The 19,318-nt window shown below is 45.9% G+C and overlaps 1 protein-coding gene across 1 annotated transcript; it reads left to right on the forward strand.

Moving 5' to 3' along the window:
* Positions 1 to 3,839: 3,839 nt before the first annotated feature.
* On the forward strand, positions 3,840 to 14,167 carry PHYH (phytanoyl-CoA 2-hydroxylase). Its single transcript, XM_027679527.1, has 9 exons — positions 3,840 to 3,971; positions 7,385 to 7,440; positions 7,590 to 7,700; positions 7,819 to 7,984; positions 8,300 to 8,381; positions 9,388 to 9,569; positions 10,307 to 10,456; positions 11,442 to 11,573; positions 13,187 to 14,167. Exons 1-9 carry the CDS (start codon positions 3,885 to 3,887, stop codon positions 13,238 to 13,240), a joined length of 1,020 nt encoding a protein of 339 aa, XP_027535328.1. The 5' UTR covers positions 3,840 to 3,884; the 3' UTR covers positions 13,241 to 14,167.
* Positions 14,168 to 19,318: the final 5,151 nt, after the last annotated feature.

Here is a 19,318-nt window from a genome sequence, read left to right on the forward strand (position 1 = left end):
CATAGAATCCCTCCTTGAATCTTCTGGTCATGAGAAATGAACCTGTGCGTTGGCGGTGGTGGATTTTGTTTTTCTTGTTATTGTCTCATCTACATCTGTTTTCCCTGGCATCTCAGTTAAAAAAGCTAATTTTGCTGAGTTGGAGCAGCTGCCACTTCCCACCATAGTAAATTAAGCTTTCAGAAGACCTCATCTTTGGAATTACAGTTCTGATCATAATGTGGATTTTAACAGTCAATTGAGATGCTTATTAAATTATAACACTGTGCATTAGGAACGTTCATGTGCTTCTGGAGAAATCTCAATCGTTTAGGTTTTATTAGTTTCGTGATTTAATGAACAGAAAACATTAAAACTAAAAGCCAAATGCAAACCAGCTGTATAAAAATGTTCTATAAAATTCAGGAAACTGACAGACATAGCTGTAAAAGTACTTTGCAAAGACACAGCCTCTCTTAAATGCCATCCATTTTAATAAAGTGATTAATGCCACCATCAGCTTTCTTAACAAAGAAAATTTCTCCCTTGTTTCTTTTCCCGTGTTCATGAGATTCAGCTTGTACTTACCATGGTAAGTGAGGCTTATCGATGGTTTGAAAATTACTCACTCTGGGCTGTTAAGATGCAAAGGGTGGTATTTTTCACGTGTCCACACACTTTTGTTCTTAGGGTGAGTGGCTACACCACAAGCAGCCACCGTGTCACTGTGGTCCCCAGAGCTGCAGCCCTGAGTGGTGCCAGCAATGCCTGAGATCAGTATTTTGCTGTGTTAAAGTTCGATCCTGGGCTGCATTAGCAGGAGGGTACAAACAAAGGGCAGTCACCTCAATCACCCACTGCTCGCTGCCAGTGTGGGTGAAGTGTCCTGAATCATTTTGGGGTGTGATATAACACAACAGGGTGGCCCAGTGACGTGGGAGTTACTGGTGGTATTATCAAGATAACCAGAGAAGCTGTAAGTAAAAAGGAATAATTGTGTTCAACGCACAGAGAGATTAATTTTTTGAAGCTCCTTTTTAAAAATGCATACATTAGGAAAAAGGTTCTTCACTCAGAAGGTGGTCAGGCACTGGAACAGGCTCCCCACGGAAATGGTCACAGCACCAGGCCTGACAGAGTTCAAGGAGCCTTCGGACAACACTCTCAGGCACATGGTGTGATTCTTGGGGTGTCCTGTGCAGAGCCAGGAGTTGGACTGATGGTCCTTGTGGGTCCCTTCCAGCTCAGGATATTCTATGATTATAAATATATTTATGCATATAAATAAATATATTTATATGTATTATGTATGTATAAAAGCATCTTAGTTCTCAAACTCCTAAATCAGTACAGCCAAATCACTACTTCTTGTTCATTTTTTTCAGGTATGAAAGACACCTTTGCATAAGATGCTGTCAAACACCTGTGGAAGAAATACCTACATTGCAAACAGGTCCCTGCCAGAATAGGCATGTGTAGTATTGTTCTGCTTCATCCTTTTGATGGGACTTTTACCTAAATTTTGAAACAGATGACGATTTATTGAGGTTCCTGTTTCAGTTTGGATTGTAAAGGCAATTGCAGCATATATCTGAGTTATACATAAGCCTTTCAGTGCCGTTATAATTAGGACTTCATTAATAAAATTATTACTCTGGGGTTTTTTTGTTTGGTTTTTTGTTTGTTTGTTTTCGTTTGGGTTTTTGTTGGTTTTTTGTTTGTTTGGTTTTTTGTTTTGTTTTTATTTTTGTTTTGTTTTTTGTTTTGTTTTTGTTGTGTTGGTTTTTTTTCCTGTTCCCCCTCACTTGAGTTTGATTTGAGGCACTTTTATTAACTTTCTGTTTACCTATGAGTAAGAGTTTTCCTACAGCTCAGGAGTCAAAGGTCTGGTTTCCTTGGCAATGATGGACTGGGTGCTGTCACTGCTGTTGCAACTTGTCCCTTCACAGTGCCTGTACTCTTGGCTCTGTGATTACACAAAATCGTTTAGAGACCTTTTTTTTCTGGGTTCCTAACCTGGTTTGTCCCACTTCTATGAACAGCATATGTGGAACCACTGACCATGAGAGCCACAAACAGGAATGCACCCTAGATTGGGCAAATGCCACAAATGGAGTATGTAAACCTGCTCTGGTACATCTTCACTTAAATCACCAAGAGTTTTCCCACTGAGTTTTCAAGGGAACCAGCTTTTAGGGCACAGGTTATGTTCAGAAGCTCTTCCTATCCATGCCTTGGCTTCTGTTTAACTGCAGCACTAACATGAAGCTTAGCGTATTGACAGCTGACATTTTGATCCATCAACAGGTCACCTCGGATTCCAGCAAAACCTGTTGCAGAATGGGAGTTAAGCTTCCTAAAGGAGTTGTGAAGCAGTTTTGGTGCACACCCTGTGATCATGAGACCGCCTGGATCTACAGGGGACTCACGATGGTGCCTCTCTGGAAGCAGGGCCTGGATTGCTCATGAGTGAGGGGCAGGTGTGAGATCTATTTTCAATGCTGGGTTAGCAAAATAATGCAAATTCTTGGTGCAATTTCCTTCCAGTCCTCACAGCGCAATGCAGTTTATATTATGACAGTGTTTTTGTTACTGGGTTTGCTGCCCTCAATTTACCATTCCTCTCTCTTTCCTGGCTTTCTTATCCAGATCCCCAACTTCTCCATCTCCTGGAAGAGTAGCTGGAAGAGCACCTTGCAAGGCTGGACCTGGAACAGGCAGCATACTGCCTTCCTCCCACCTTGACCCTCCCCAGAACTCTTAATGTCTATCCCCACCTCTCTGCTCCATCCTGGTCAGAGATGAATCTCCTTGGCCCCGGGACAGGGGAAAGATGAAGCACAGCAAATTCCAGTAGGAGATACCCCACCTTCCAGCAGCATCTGCTCATGGCGTGGGGCTTGAAGAATGAGCTGACTGCAACACTGGTGTCACAAACTGTGACATGGGGGGGCTGAAGTCCATTTTGCAGGAATGGTGAAGCTCCACAGTGCTGTGGGATCAGGGACACATAAAAAGACAATGAAAATAACCTTCTGAACTGTGCTGCAGGTCTTAGTGATGGGTCTGTTTTCAGTCCCTTAATATTCTCAATGTGTCAGTCTGTGGGAAATGATACAACTTTGTTGATGCACTCACAGTGCTTATTAAGGCAGATGAGAGTGTGCTTAGGACAGGGTATACTGAATATGTCACTTTTAAACATATTGCAGCCTCAGAGGAATACCAAGTCTCTACAGCTGATTTTTTTTTTTTTGCCACCTCTATTTGCAGCTGCCATTTTTAATGCTTCTCCACTCTCTCCCTATGCCAGGTTTTCTCCCCTGGGCTTTTTTCCCCTCCTCTCCCACCTTCCCAGGTGCTGCATTGCAACACCTTTTTGCTCCTTCCCCTCTCTTTTCTTACTCAAAAGCCCCAAAAAGCAGCAAAGAAGGGTGGTCAGAAGGGCCACCCAGCACAGCCCCCCGGGGGGGGGGGGGAAGCAGAACCTCCCTGGGCGCGAGTTTGATGCATCGCGGGCATCGCAGATCCCCGTCAGTGCCACCGGGGCCACAGACGGCAGATGCACGGAGGGTCGAGGCAAGCCTCCTTAGGGACAGGAGATAAGGAATCGACCCATGCCGGCCTCAGAGAGCCGCACAGGGCTGACGAAACCCTTACAGCCGGCACAGAACGTGAAAATCACGGACGCGCAACAGCAGGAGCCGGGCTCCCCCCAGTGCCCTCCCCGGCCTGCACAAGCCCTTCCCATCCCAGGCTCGGCCTTCCCCCGGCTCCCGGCGGGATGCGGGCTCTGAGCATGCACGGCCCTGCCCAGCGCATGCGGCCCGGGATCGGGATCGGGGTCAGGATCCCACCCCGCCCCGCCCCGAGAGGTCGGTCGGGCCGGGAATGCTGCGGGCACCATGGAGCAGCTCGGGAAGCGCTCGGCGGCCCGCCTGGACACCGTCCTACGGCATCTCTGCCCGCGGCTGGGGGCGGCCCCCGCTCCCGTATCCTTTCTGGCGTGGGCTCGGGAAGGGTCCCTGGTTTGTCCTGCAGGGACAGCGGACACCGGCCTGGGAAGGACACCCAGGCCGAGTCCCTGCCCTGTGTCCCGGTTATGGGGTGGAGACGTGCCGGGGGCCCTGCCCTGTGCGCTGCCCTTGTCCTGGCAGCCCCGGCTGGGATTTTGGGGTCTGCACCCGTCCCACCCCAAAAACCTCCTGCTGCCTGTGCTTCCTCCCTGAGCTCCAGCCCTGCGGCCCGTCGGGATGTGCATCTGATAATCCGTGTCCTCTGGGCACCGCCCAGTACAGCCCCCCAGCACCCTGCAGCGAGTTCCCCTCCTGGACATTCAAGGGTTTTGGGGGAGATAAACCCTGTGTGACTTATAAGTTGCACAGCAAGTCTCAGGCTTTGTTGAAAGCTGGTACAGACTTGACTGGTAGAGCAGCAGCAGGAAAAAACATCAAGGTTTGTTTTGCCAGTGGGATCTGAGGTGGAAATGTTGGAGGCTGCCAGCTTTGTGACACATCAGACGAAGGGAACCAGGGCAGGGAGGAGATTTCACGTTGGTCTGTCTCAGGGTTCCAAAAGTTAAATAAAGACTGCTTGCTGAGAGTATTTTTAAAGTTGCTGCCATAAATCTTGCTTTTTAAAAAAAAAAAATGCTGCTGTTTCGCAGTGAGACCTGAACACTGACAAGTTACCTCTGAATTGTAATAAATAGGAGAGAAGGATGTGATCAAGCAGGAAGTAGGAGCCTTCAAATATATATTAAAAATATGAAGACAGATGGATAGTTGTTGACTCAGACTGCCATAACACAAAGGTGCAAGCAGGAACACAAAATTAGAAATAAATGCTAGGAAAAACACCCTGATTGTAAAGAGAGAGGAAGTAAGAAGAGGTGCTGCACAAGCTGTTTTTAAATCCAAGTCTTGATGCAAAGAGCTTTGGACAAAAATAGGACTAATCTGGGCTGGAGCAAGAAAGGTGTATGGATAAAGTAAATGATGGAATGTAATAAGAATAGATTTATTTGATACATGGTACATCAGTGCACTGGTTTTGTTTTAATCTCTGGCTTGGGTGATTTGGGTAGGACAGTCACTTTTCCTCACAGAAAATGCCTCTCCTTTAACAAAAGGAGAACTGTCTTGATAGCAATTTCACCACCAGAGACACAAAATGTCCAAACCTCCCAAAGCCCGTGGGGTCTCTGTGCTGCCCTGCTGGGGGGTAGTGTGTGTGCCCACCCCTCTGTGCTGAGTGAGCCCTGCACCTGAGGTTTGCTGCCTTCTGCCACCACAGCACAGGCTCTGACCTTCCCAGGATCCTGATCTTCTCTGTTTACACTTAGGGCTGCAGATTAGAGAGTTTAATACCATTTTGTACACGCCCAGTTTCCTTCTGTAGTTGCTTTTAGGGTTTAGTATATTGGAGGTTGGAGTGTTGGTTGTATAGGTATATTGGAAGATGGGTTGTTTCTGCATATCATTGGAAAAACTCTGCCTTCAGATGGCCTCAGAAAGGAGAGGAAGGTGAAATGTGGCAGATTTTTCTTTGGAGCTTTGGTGTAGGAGCGAGAGGGGAGTAATGCACCAGTAACACCAGCACTTACCTCCTTAAAGGAAGGCAGCTGAGAAAAACCCACATTCCAAGTGCCTGTGGAAGACCTCCGTTCCTGCAGCTGTGAATTCAGCTTGAGTGCTGCCTGGTTTGGGACACCAGTGAAAAATCAGCACACCAGCTGTAGAAGTGAAGGTTTCCTCAAAATGCAGGAGAACGGGAGATTCGAAAAGCAGCTGAACCTCTGGAGTGATTTGGGTGTTTGACTTCTTCTGATGCTTCTGGCACAGCTGGGGCTGTCAGGCCTGGGCCATCTCACCAGGGGCCTGTGAGATGGTTTCTGAGAAAACTGCACAGGTGTATTGTGCTACTCTTGGATATGCAGGAGTCTGCAGCACCTCTTGGGGGGCTGCGGGGAGGTGCTTTGGGAAAGCTTCTGGGGATGTTAAGCCTTGCTGTGCCTGTGCTTTAGTGTCTACAAAAGTGTTTATTTGCTTCTGAGTGGCTTCAGGTTATTACATTGCCTGCACAGCTGGATAATGTGCCTGTGAATGTGTTATTCCCAAAAGGATTGTGTGAGGGGAAAAGGGGAAAATTAAATGTGCCTTTATGAAAATGAGCTGCTGGAGCTGGCAGCTCCTTCCCAGCTGTGCCTCTTGGTTTCAGTTGTCCAAGCAACCCAAACTTGTTCTCTGAGCATTGCAAGGTGTCAAGAGCAAAACCAGTGAGAGGAAGAGGCAGTGGAAAGCCTGGGAGGAAGGTGTCAAAGGGAGCCCAGCACTTGGTGGACTTGTCTGCTGTCCCCCAGTTCTGGACAGTGGAGGTGTTGAGGAGGTCACCACAACTGGGGCTCAGCCAGTGCCTGTGTCTCCATCAACTGTCTGTGGACATTTAGAACCCTGAATGCTCAAGAGTCCCATTTTCACTGAAGTTGGCCCTGAAATGTGGTGTGTGGAGCACTAGTGCCCTCAGTTGGGGAATCCCTTGCTCTGGGACCTGCTGTGGTCGTTTCCACCTGGTCTCCCCATGTCTTCTTCCTTCCCTCTCTCTTCCATCCAGTTCTCAGCATCTCTTCCTCCCTCTGGCTCATCATTTTTGCCACACATTTTTGCATGTGTGTTGTTTCTTCTCCTACTGTAAGTGACTCTTGACCAGATAATGTTTAAGCTTCCTGGTGTGGGGACCATAAACACAACTGTTGTGAGAAAACCTATTTCTTGTTCCTGAAGCATTCATGGTTTTATGGCACATTTGTAAGGCAGTGGTGAGCAGTAGAGGAAAGTCAGTGGCTTACATAAAAACCAGAAGCAGAGATGCATGTGCAGACCAGGAAATCTGCATAAAAATGCTCTTTTTTTGTCCTTACCCCTGGATGACAATTCATTACTGTACACAAAGCTCTTGTAAGACTTCTTTAACAAGTGGCTTTTAATTGCCCTGTTGATGAGAATGTCTCTCTGCCTAGGAGAACACAGCTGTGTTTATTTCAACCTGTTGAAATTAATTGAGGTGGAGGACAAGCCCATAACTCTCCTCTCTTCCTGTTATTCCTGTCAAGCTTGGGAGGGACCAGATCTCTGTAGCAATTGTAGAGAAGGTGAGGGTTTGCACCACCACATGTGAATGTGAAATCCCAGGTTCACCCCCAATGTTTTTATTATTTTAAATTTTTTTTTAATTATAGATTTTTATTATTATTATTTTAGAAGCAAAATAAACAAGAACATGAACTGAATGTCCAGGACAGTACCTTCCTTTAAGATGAACAGCATTGTAGGATCCAGAACTCCTGTGCATGGATGATGTTCTGCACTATTTCGTTTGATTATGTATTCCTTAACTTCCATCCCAGATAAGCGTTCCTACTTCTGCCCAAGTCAGTGTTGTTCCTCATTCAGGGGGGTTTTGGTAAGATCTGTTTTCCTTTGTAGAGACAGACATTTTCAGAACTCAATTCTTTATCCCTGTTGATTAATAGAAACTGCGCAGCCTTTCACTTTGCAAGGGTATCTCCTTTGTTTAACTATATTTTAATGTGTTTCTCCTCTGTGTCTCAGCTACACCCTGGACAATGATCTCCTCACCACACAGCAGAGGCAGTTCTATGAAGACAATGGGTATCTGCTCATCAAGAAGCTCGTTTCTGATGAAGACATCGAGCGCTTCAGGTACGGGGCACTTGCTGAGGAGTTGGGAGGGGCCTGTGTGCAGCAGCATCCCAAGGGAGCTCTGGGAAGATGGAGGCAGCTGGATTCTCCCAACATGGGCATTCCTTCTGCTTTGCAGGAGGGAATTCGTGAGGATCTGTAAAAGAGAGGTGAATCCACCAGGAGCTATGATTATGAAAGACGAGTCCCTGAGATCCCAGTTTGGTCAGTCTGAAAAAGTGGTTAATAAAGTGCAGGACTTCCAGGAAGATGAAGAGCTGTTCAGATACTGCACTCTTCCAGAGGTAAAACAGAGTTAAAACCCATCAGAAAGGTGGTGGTGGTGGAAGAGCCTGTGTGAATGTATCTGTGCTTTAATGCCTATGTGAAAAAGCTTTTTTTTCCCCCACCTCTTCCAACTGCACCATCTTCTGTCTTGGTCTCTTCCCACTATCCCTGTTTGTGTGCCATACCAGATCCTGCCTCCTGTCCTTCATCCCAATCTCCTCCTGTACCCTAGTCCTTAGCCAATCATCCAGCTCCCAGTGCTTCCTCAGCCACCTTTTCTCTTGGTTTTCATGTTTCTGACATTTTTTTCCCTAATGTTTTCTTCTCTGTAGGTCCTCAAATACGTTGAGTGCTTCACAGGGCCAAATATCATGGCAATGCACACCATGCTGATAAATAAACTTCCAGATTCTGGTAAGGAAAAGTTGGATAAGAGGAAAATAGATAAGCTATTGTGCATGTGCTGTCTGTCTGGCCAAAATTGAACTTAGTGTTTTAGAAAAGCTGTTTGGAAAAAAAAAAGGGACAAATTAAAATGAAATAACTTTGAAAATTTACAAGGCTATTTTGGTAATAGCTTGTTACCTGGGCTTAATGAGATAACACGAGAAAACTCATGAGAGTTTTTGAGGCTGTGCAAAGTCTAAGTAATATGGCAAACTAGGCAGGCAGAAATACCCTAACTGCATCTATTTAAGGAGCAGAATTAATGACAAAGTAAGTGTATAAATCATATGTAAAAGGCTCTTTTGGTGTGGATGATATGTTTCCATTTCCATGAGGGAAAAGAAATAACAAACAAAGCTTCAAAAATATTTATTTTTGTTTAGACCTCGTGGAAGAAAGCCCCCAGGGCGAGGGCTAATAGTGCTGGGTAGACTGTCTGGGGAGGCTGCAGTCCATAAATTGAGATTTTCTTCCTTTTCTAAAGAGAAGGCTAAATAAACATATACTAGGTGCAGCACAGGCAGGGTTGATTCTGCTTGCAACATCCAGTGCCTGCAGATGGCTGTTTGAAAGTCTTTGTACTGGGGAGGTTTGTGCAACATAGTGCTGGCTAAAGTTCACAAAAGTGGAGGGCAGCCAAAATGAGTGGTGAAAACGCAGCGGGGGGTTGGTAGTGGTGAAGGCCAGCAAAAGGAGCCATCTGTGGGGTCACAGCCAAACAACCTCCTGGCTTGCACTGTGTCCCTGTGCCATTGCTGACTCAAAAGCCGCCACTGTGGTCCATTTTGGGGTGGGGCCGAAGCTCCCCTGCTTGTCTTCCAAGGCCATGGTGGGCTGGAGCAGACACTGAGGACACCAAGTGTCTCCAAGTGTCTCCAGCAGCAGCTCCTTAGGATGTGTTACAGTGGTGAGACAGGAAGGGAAAGGCTGTGTCACATTTGTTGAGGTTGAAGGTTTTGAACCTGTGTTGCAGACAAACAGACTTTTCTCCACCCCATGCATCAGGACCTGCACTATTTCCCATTCCGTCCCGCGTCCCGCATCGTGTGCGCCTGGACCGCCATGGAACGGGCCGACCAGGACAACGGCTGCCTGGTCGTGCAGCCCGGGACACACAAGACCACCCTGAAGCCTCATGGCTATCCCAAGTGGGAGGTAGAGTGTCACAGAGGGCTTGGAAAGGGCTGGGAAGAGCTCACTGTGGGGACAGGGCTTGCAGGTCAAAGCTGAGGTTTTCAGTGATTTTTTTTTTTTTTTTTCTGTTTATGCAAATACTGATGTTCTTTCGGGAGAGAGTTGCTTGGTTGGCCTCACTCCATGTGACCTGGGTAGATTTGCTTGCCTCTGTTCCCACCTTCACCTAGAAAATGCCCAGCATGCCATGGCATAACAGCATAAACATGTGCCACTGTTTTCCACTGCCCCTGCCAAGTCTCTGTCTCCTCCTGTGGATTTGTTCCTGCCTGGTAGCACATGCACTGTCCCAAAGAGAAGAAATTGGATAGTAAGCAGCTGGATGCAACTAAATATCAAGTGGTATCTTCCTCTTAAGAATAGATGTCTCCTGACCTGACCTGGAGTTGGTGATGTTTATACAGGGAGCAGAAAGCTGGACCCCAACTGTGGCGTCAGGCCACACTTGTGGGATTCCCCGGTGCTCTTCTGTATTCTCTCCAGCTGAGAAATCTTAATTGTCCAAATCCAGCTGCAGAAGATACAAAAAGTATTATTTTTTCATACCTCAGGCTTGAAGTAGAAAGACTAGTGGGCAAATAGGCAGGCTTTTAGTTTGCCCAGGGGAAAGCAGATCCATAGCTGTCCCTGCTGCCCCTCGTGTTGCGAACCAACACTAATTTTAACCGAGTGATTTCAATTCAGCCATTTTTTCCTAGGGTAAAACCAACAAACTTTTCCATGGGCTGCTTGACGAGGATGAGAAGACTCCCAAGGTTCACCTTGTCATGGAGAAGGGAGACACAGTGTTCTTCCATCCCCTGCTCATTCATGGCTCTGGGATAAACAAGACATCAGGTTTCCGAAAGGTAGGAAATCATCTCTTGATACAGGTTTTTATATTCCTGATTTAAAAAAAAAACTGACCAAACTATCTCCCGCCTTCACAAGCTCATGAATATGTGAATGAATGTTTTAATGAGTTTTTATCTTTCTAATATACTTTTGCACACTCTTTTATAAAATTTTTAATTTTTATTTTTAAACATCTGTGTCTTCTGGAAGCAGAGCATGCTGTGCAGCTGCTTGAGAAAAAACAAAGCAGAAGTAAAAACTAGATATTGAATCTATGTTGGAAGTCTGGCTAGCTGTACTTGCTTCACTAATAGGTCCCTTTGAGCAGTCCCAAATATCTGGAGCTTCTCTTTCTTCCCCTGCCTTATTGGTATTTCACCTCTGAATAACAGGAGCCCCCATCATCCAATAAATAATATTTATTTATATGGTAACACCACCCATTTTTCTATTAACAATTTGATTACACATCATATTTTTTTATCACGATTATTTAACTGAAACAGGCTAAAGTGCCCTCCTTTGAGGCCTCACTCTGTCTCAGAGGGATTCACCCAGGCACTCCAACACAGAGTGCTCTCTTTTTATTTTGTTTTACCTACCACATAGCCTGTTCTTTCAGCCCCAGTAGCAGCTTATTGGTGATTTCAAAGTAAGTGGGTTGTTGTGACTGTCTGGGTGCAGGATGTAAGAACTGAACACACGGGTCTGCTCCAGCCCTGACCTTCCCCATTCCTGCTCTAGTTGCTGATGTTTTGAGATCAGGTACTACAGCTTATGCTGGGAGACTGTTTGGGAGAGAAGGGAAGGAATAAGAGCATGTCAGCAAGCAAGAGTATTTCTCCAAGGGAACGCTCCCAGGAGAGAAGGAGGGCTCTGAAAGGAGGAAGGAATTTGCTGGCATGATCTGTAAGGAAGGAATGAGGTGTTCACAATCTGGGATCCAGCAGTCATTTGTAATCCATGTGACAGTGAGTGATGCCCCATTTCCTCCCACAGAGCATAAGCTGTCACTTTGCCAGCTCAGAATGCTACTACATTGATGTCAAGAACACGACTCAGGAGCACCTGGAGAAGGAACTGGAAGAAATGGTCCGCAAGAAATACAACGCGACTTCCGTGGAGCTCAAGGTAAGACTTGGCTCAGTGCCCTTTATTATGAACCAGGCCAGTTCTCTTTCCAGCTCTTGTGTGGCAGATATGTGCTCTTTCCTATGCCCAGTTTGGCAGATCAGGCTGTGCCAAGCAGAGGTGTTTGGCAGGATAAAAGACCTGATTTTCAGAAGATGACTTGTGTGTTTTTTGGGGGCCTTTTTCCTCATAATGCTGCTTCTTGCTGTGGTGGAGAAATGGCCTTGTTCTCTGGCAGCTCTTTCACATCCCTTGAGCTCTGGAAGTTCCTCCTCCCGCTCTGCTTGTCAAAATGGGTTTTTTGAGCACACCTGGATCCTTTCCAGGGTGGCTGGGTTGGTGGAGATTAGATCAGCATTTTGTTGTAGCACAAGCAAGGAGGATCCTCAGCCCCTGCTGTCATGATGGCTCAGCTCTGAGGCTGCTTACACACACTTTTTACAGCATTTGAGAGGGTCTAGACTTCATAGAATCATAGAATTAATGTTGGAAAAGACCTGTATGATCATCAGGTCCAACAATTTCGTCCCATCGGGACAGGATTAGGGTGAAGTCGCTGCCAGCTTTGCCCTTCACTGCATCTCCTGGTTCATGCTTTATTATGGGGAGTCTGTCTGAACCAGAGCTCTTTGCTATTCTACTCAGACTGCACAATGTGAATAAAAAGATGTGGTCATTTGCCCTGAATTTACAAGTATAAGAAGGTGCAATAAATTCAGTGCTTGCCCAGTTTGTATGTCCACAGTTCTTAGAGTTTCCCCACCCAATGTTGTGTGGATTTTCCTTTTAAAACAAATAGCCACATCTGACTGCAGTAACAGACTGATTTTTTTTTTTTGTTAATTATAGTCCCACATCAGTTGTTTAGACTTGAGGCTACACAAGGTTTGTCAGCAGTGATACACATCTGCCTCAAAGAAAAATAAAATATGGGACTAATGGATTCTCACTGAATAACTGAAACCATTGAGTAAAACAGAAAGCAAATCTAAATTCTTCAGGGATCCAACCACTGAAAGAAAAATAAACCTTGTTACTGGGGTGAAAGTGTTCTGTATTTCTTAATCCACAGCAGTTCCCTGATGTGCACAGCCGGTGTCGAAACAGTAAAGTCTAGATGTAATAGGCAGCAATTTTCTTTTAAAATCTACATATTTTACAGTATCTAGGGCTTTCTTTTTCGCCTTTGGGGTTTTTGTTCTGCTTATTTTTCCCCCGTGTGCCTGGTTATGGTGAGGTGCCCAGCTGTGCTTTGCAAGCCTGGTCTTACAGGTCTGTAAAATCACAGCGTGCTTGGCTTTTAGTTCCTGGGGTTAATTAGGGACACTGTGAGATCCAGAGGGATACATGGTGAGTCTCTCCTCCTCCTGAGTGGCAAAGAGGTTCTGCTCATACAAGCCTCAGGGAAGAGTCTGTGCTTTCGTGTAGCTTTAAGCTTTTTTTTTTTAACCAGAGTTGGAACTTTCTCCCAGAGGAGTGCCCAGCTCTTATTTCACCTTCACAAGATGCTAAGGACTAAGTAATCCTCTATTTCCATCTCTGTAAACTGAAATCTTGGTCACTGTTTTTGCTGACCCTCAGGGCTTTTGCTTTGTCTCATTTTTGTTTTGAAGGATATCTGGAACTTCCGAGCACGGCTTGTGCAGGGGGAAAGAATTAACCTGTAGAAGACCCTCTGAAGAGTAGGATGGAAAACAAGTGCCTGAGAATGAGCTGAGACCCTGCCTGGGCAGCCAGAATTCCATGTGCTTTGTTGGCCTCTGTAGTGGTAATTCAGCCAAATGCTGCATTGCAAAATTATTCTATGCTAATACAGAATAATTGTCCTGAGGTTGGACAGCAAAGAGAACCTAATCTAAAAAACCAGATTTGCTGTGGATATCTTAGAAAATCGAAGAGTTAAGGTCTTGAAAGAACACCTTGATTTTCTTGATGTTTTCTTTCTTGTTTCTTAAATGTTTCCCACATGACACACCTTTGGAAAGATGCTATACTAACATGAGATTTTATGCAAGAATTTCCAGCGTTCCCAACTTCCTTTTCTATGCAAAAAAAAAAAAAAAAAGAAGAGTTTCACAGAAACCTGACATGGGAAGTTGTTAGTAGAGCTGATAAAGATGGAGATGTTGGTACCAGCAGAATCAATGGTGTGAGGAACTACATAAAGGGAAAGCAGCAATGACTCATATAGAAAAATGGGATTTGTGGGCAGGAATATGATTGCTGGTAGAGTTCCTCAAACATGGCATCATACCTGACCGAGCAGCGCTGGCACAAGTGAAATATGTGTCTGATGGGGTTGGGAGATACTGGGCCAACGAACCAGCCTCCCTTGGACCTTGCACTACTGATCCAAGGCTGTGTGAAGTGAGGGAGTCCTCCTTTGAGACTGGTGGGACTGGGAAAAGGTGCCTTTTGCTGCTGCCAGGTTGAGGAGGTGGTTGGATGCTCCCTGTGGCGCAGTGGTGGCAGGGTGGAGAGATGTGCACTGAGATGATCCTCTCACCTTTGACAATGTTTTTTCTTGCTTTCTGAAAGATCCTTTTGTTTTCAGAATCTATTTTTTGAAATACAGAATAAATCAGAACCAAACTGCACTTGGGGGCTGTGTTGTGTTATTTCTGCTGCTCAGAAAGTGGTGGTGGGTGTGTCATCGAACACCCCAGTGCAAAACTTCGATCCTCAGCTCTTTTTGATTCCCCTTTACACCCAAAAAAGTGCCAAAACAGCACCAAAGTCTTCACTGACAAGTACTCATGGCTCCTTCTGCCCTGTTTGGTGCTTCTTCCTCTGGCTGCAGGTTTTCTTGTGCTGTTTGTATGCCTTCTAAACAAGGTGAGGTTCAAGCAGGGTTACTGCATTGATCCTGAACCCTTGGTGATGGGATGAGGTGTCTGGGCTGTGCTTCCCACCTGGAGACAGACATATCCTCTGGTTTGAACACCAAGAAGTCTGATTAGTGGGGAGATTTTAGGACAGACTCCCAGCCCTGCTTAGTGGATGACTTTGAGTATCCTGGTTCCTGCATCTCTTCCCAAACCTTTATATAACCCTGGCACTAATCCAGCTCTTGGGGAGGGCATGGATCCAAGTGAATGATTTCCTGTGAGTTGGAGACCCGTCTGCTGACTTTACTGAGCTCTGGCTCACAGCCTAGCTGGGGCTCTCTTTGGGATTTTTTGTGAGGACTTGGCCTATCCCATATGGCTCATGGCACAGGATTCATGGAGAGACTTCAGTGTCTGGTGTTACTGGTGCAGCTGAGTTGGCTGTGGAGGTAGCTGTGACCACAGAGAAGAGCTACAGGTGTCCTTCAGATTCCCATAGCTTCCAGACTCTGAATTTCTCTTACTACAGCTGGGAGAGAGAAGGAAAGGAAGAACTTCAGCTTCATTTTTAAAAATCTGCATCTCTGCCAATGGATTTAGGCTTGAATTCCCTCTTTCAGAAAAACAAACCCATCAAAGACCTTGGATATCATCTAAACTCAGCAGTTGTCCCACCTCATGAGAGACGTTACCTCACTCTGTCCTATGACAACAGAGCCTGGGGAGGACTAAGCTTAGGTAAGATTCCCTTGACTGTGTGCTAGGCCTGCTCTGCTGCTTCCTAGCAATGCCAAGGAGTCTGATCCAAGGAGTCTGATCACTCTGGGCAGAGCCAGATCCAGCAGGGTGTCTTGTCTCCTGAGCAAAGCCACACACTCATGAGAGCAGGACCACGTCCCTGGGAGAGCAGGATCTGCAAGCACTTCCTCATGGGATGTGAGAGCAAGAGCTGGAGTCCAAAGGATTCTCCATCAGTTCATGTAAATGTGACCTCCTGTGTGAGGGATCGACCTGGTAAGTCTTAAAACGTTTCTGTTCCCAGCCAGCAGAGGTTCTGCAATCCCAGGTTTCCAAAGCACGTGCCCCACTAGTGGAAATTCATGGCTAGAAATTAATCTCAGTCTCCAGCACTTGGTTTTCTGTGTAAAACCAACCCACAGCCATCTGTCTCCTTTTTTGTTTCCTGGGTTTGGTTTCCTGGCAGTACCATGTCACTGATTTGGGTCACTGCAGGGGGAGAGCTGCAAGGTCTCACCAGCCTTCAGGTCCAAACTCCCTCTTCTTTGAATCACCACCCTGGCAGAAGGAAGGGGAGGAGGAGAGGAAAAGTAATAACTAACCAAGTCACCTGGGTTTGTTTTGGGGTTTTGTTTTGGGGTTTTTTGTTCGTTGGTTTTGGTTTTGGGGGGTTTTTTTGTTTGTTTTTGTTGTTGTTTGTTTGGTTGTTGTTTGTTTGTGGTTTTTTTGCTATCCTGTGAAAAGTTCATGTGATAGAGGAAGAGCCCTGCCAAGAGAAGGACCATGTTCAGCCTCTGGCCTCCACCTTTTACAGAATCAGAATAGGCTGGAGGAAAACTGACTCCAGGTTGCAATGAGGACACACTGCATTCTCTCTGCTCCTGGTCCTTGCATCAAGTGCCTTGACCTGCAGGCTGTGATGTGATGAAGCCACATTCCCAATTGCCTTGGCAGGACCTTTGCTCTCACTCCTGTGAGTTCATCCCCAGCTCTGAACTGAGCTGGGAGGAAAAGCAGCATTTGGACTTGGCTTCTTGCCTCAAACTGCACAGGCACCAGGAGGCTCACCTGCTGGGGTTTGAGAGTTTGACTTCCACAGGTTGATGTCTTTCTCTTGGTTGGCTGGGGTGAGGAGGTTGTATGGAGAAGTCTGGATTTCCTGGATCCTTTTCAGGTTTGTACTGAAGGAGTTTTTCCTGCAGAGCACAGGAACCAGGAGGAGATAAGTTGATTTGGAGAACTAAAAATGACTTGTTAAGACAAAGGTCTTTTTGATTTTTAAATTTGACAATGTTCCCGAGCATCCTGTGAACAATAAATGAAGTTATTTGAATCCTGCACCTTGCTGTGAAGGTTGCTCCTGAACCTTGTCTCTCCAAAAGTGTTTGTTTGCTCCTGAGTGGTGCTAGGCATTACATTGCCTGCACAGCTGGATAACATGCCTGTGAATATACTATTCCCAAAAGAGTTGTGAGAGGGGAAAAGTTTAAATACTCTGTGCCTTTACTGAAATGAGCTGCTGGAGCTGGCAGCTCCTTCCCAACCTGTGCCTCTTGGTTTCAGTTGTCCAAGCAGCCCAGACTTGTCCTCTGAGTGTTGCAAGGTGTCAAGAGCAAAACCAGTGAGAGGAAGAGGCACTGCAAGGCCTGGAGGAAGGTGTCAAAGGGAGCCCAGCACTTGGTGGACTTGTCTGCTGTCCCCCCGGTCTGGGAGGTGGAGGTGGTTGGGAGAGCTGTGATTCAGCCACTGCCTGTGTCTCCACCAGCTCTGTGGTGCCTGAAGAGAAGGACCCTCCTGAAGGTTTTGTGGGTCAGAACGGTGCCCTGGACATCTGGAGATCCTGAGCAGCCATGTGTCCCCTTCCTGCTGAAATTGGGACCCAAAATACAAGGTGAAGCATCTCCCTCCTCTTGAGCTTGGTGCAGCAGTGCCCACCACGAGTGTCCTTTGCTCTGAGACCAGCTGTGGTGCTTCCAACCCAGCTCTCACTGCCTGGTTGTGCCCTGCAAGTGCCTCTTCCTCCTCACTATCCCGAGCATTTATCTTCTTAATCTCCCTCCTCAGCTGCTCCTCTCACCTTTTGCTTTCCCTTCACTCACCACTGTTGCGTTTGCACGGGCTGTGTCCTGCTCACATCTTGTGTGACTCCTGACAGGTAAGGTTTAGAGTTTCTCTGTGTGAAGCTCCAATCCACACACAAAGCAGTTGTGAGGCTTCATTAGCAAGGGGAGCTTTACTGTCCTCCGGAGCAGACTGTGTTCTCTCTGCCTGGCAGGACACAGTCCAGTTTGTTTAAACTTGTTGAAATGAATTCCTGTGCTTTCCCTGTGAAGTGTTAGGAGAGGTGTCATTTCTCTGCAGTGGTGTTTTCATACTCTGTTGTGCTTGAGTGAATACTCCTTAGTTTATACCCCAGATAACTGCTCCTGCTGCTCAGCCAAAAATGTTTGGGTAAATTGTATCTTCATGTATACAAGAATCAAAAATTTAATTTAAATTGCTACTTAATTATTTTCTTCCAAGTGCCCTTTGTATCTGCTGTGGGAAGAGTTTCTCTGTGGTTCTCCCTGGGACACAAGGAGATGAATCCACCAGGAGTTCTGATAATGAGACAAGATCTGCAGACCCAACTTCATTCAGTCTGAAAAAAAGTTGGTAAAGTGCATAATTTCTGGGAAGATGAAGAGCTGTTCAGATCCTGTACTCTGCCAGAGGTAACAAGCCAAAAGGGGACACTGGTGGGACAACCCAGCAGAGATTTGTGAACATATACATGGTTTAATGCCGAGGTGAAGGCAATGTCCAAGCTGGGCAGGTCAGACTAACCCTTCTGGAAGGTTACGTGATGCTCTAATATGTGCTCTGTCCAATACCGGATGGATTTGTACTTTGTGTTCATGTTGGGGTTGTTAGCAGCAGCAGATTCACATCACTTTTCATACAACAAGAAACTGTGTTAATGTATGTAATGTGTAGGTACAGTTTCCTCATGTGTTGGCTTTTCTTGGATTCTGGCTGACAAATGAACGTCCCGATCCATTAAGCAGAGCTCCAGGGGGAGGGAAATGCAGAAGCTGTTAACATGCCTGGGTCACTGTGTATTTAACTGAAGCAACACTAACCCTCTTGGAAAAGTTGCTTGAATTGAATTGAATTAGAAACAATTCTGAAAATATATTATTATGGTATTAGTGTGGTTTAGGTTAGCCCTGGCTTGGTAAAATATGTTTCTTGTAATTTGGTTTGCAGTAGATGTTTGGGTTCACAAACATGTTGGGTTTGGGTTGGAGGTACATGCATGTACCTAAATACCTAAATTGAAGTGCTGTTATAGGTAACAGCATGTTACATCCAAAATATTCTAATTTAATGTTTCTGCAGTTTAGGTCTCTGCACCATGTTAACCATGCCTTGCCTTTTTTTTTTTTTTAAACTGAGTTTAAAAAAGGAACATGTAAAAATTAGACACCCAGCTGCTTATTTGTCCTTCTGCACCTGCACGAAGCTCCAGTGTTTTAAAACACCTTTTTTTATTGGCCTTGACGTTTCACATGTGTTGAAAACAAGGGCCTTCTGGAGCTCAGTAAAAGACAATAAACACAGAGAAGATTCTTTGCTGAGAATTTATGTGCTATTTTCCAGACTAACAGTTCAGAAATGTCAGATTTAGTCTGACTCCTGACCTTGCTGACAGCGGTTGCACGCTCAGCGCTTTGATATGAAGACGCTTGGACAGGTTCCAGAGGAAGGATTTTAGAATCCTGGCTTTGGCTTCCAGTGCTGTAGATCAAAGTCGTACTTCATGCAAGAGAAACTGGGGGGGGAAAGAAAGTTTAATTAACTACATTACAGTTTTTTCTAAGTAGATTTGACTTTTTATACCCTTTCGTGGTGCAGCAGAGCTCAGACTGGAGCTGTTTTCTGCTCTGAGGTGTCTGGCAAAAACATGTCAGCAAGGGAATTTCTCCAGGAAGGGTATTGCTCCAAGGGGAGACTGTCTGGAGAGCAGGAGTGCTTGGAAAGGAGGAATGAACTTGCTGACAGGACCTGTGAGGGAGGGTTGGGTGTCCACGATCTGGGATGCACAAGGTTTTTTTCCTGCAATCATTTGTAATAGAAGGGGCAGTGAGTGATGCCCAACTGCCTCACAGCTCAGAGGGCTACTACACTGATGTTAAG

This window comes from Neopelma chrysocephalum, unplaced genomic scaffold (genome assembly GCF_003984885.1).
Source record: "Neopelma chrysocephalum unplaced genomic scaffold, ASM398488v2 Primary Assembly neopelma1_45, whole genome shotgun sequence".
NCBI lineage: Eukaryota > Metazoa > Chordata > Aves > Passeriformes > Pipridae > Neopelma > Neopelma chrysocephalum.

Bases quoted from the DNA above. Each gene is read 5' to 3' on its own strand.
- PHYH (XM_027679527.1), top strand. From the start codon at position 3,885: ATGGAGCAGCTCGGGAAGCGCTCGGCGGCCCGCCTGGACACCGTCCTA. The intron at 7,701-7,818 runs GTACGGGGCACT...TCTGCTTTGCAG, and splicing joins GAAGACATCGAGCGCTTCAG to GAGGGAATTCGTGAGGATCT. The intron at 7,985-8,299 runs GTAAAACAGAGT...TCTTCTCTGTAG, and splicing joins GATACTGCACTCTTCCAGAG to GTCCTCAAATACGTTGAGTG.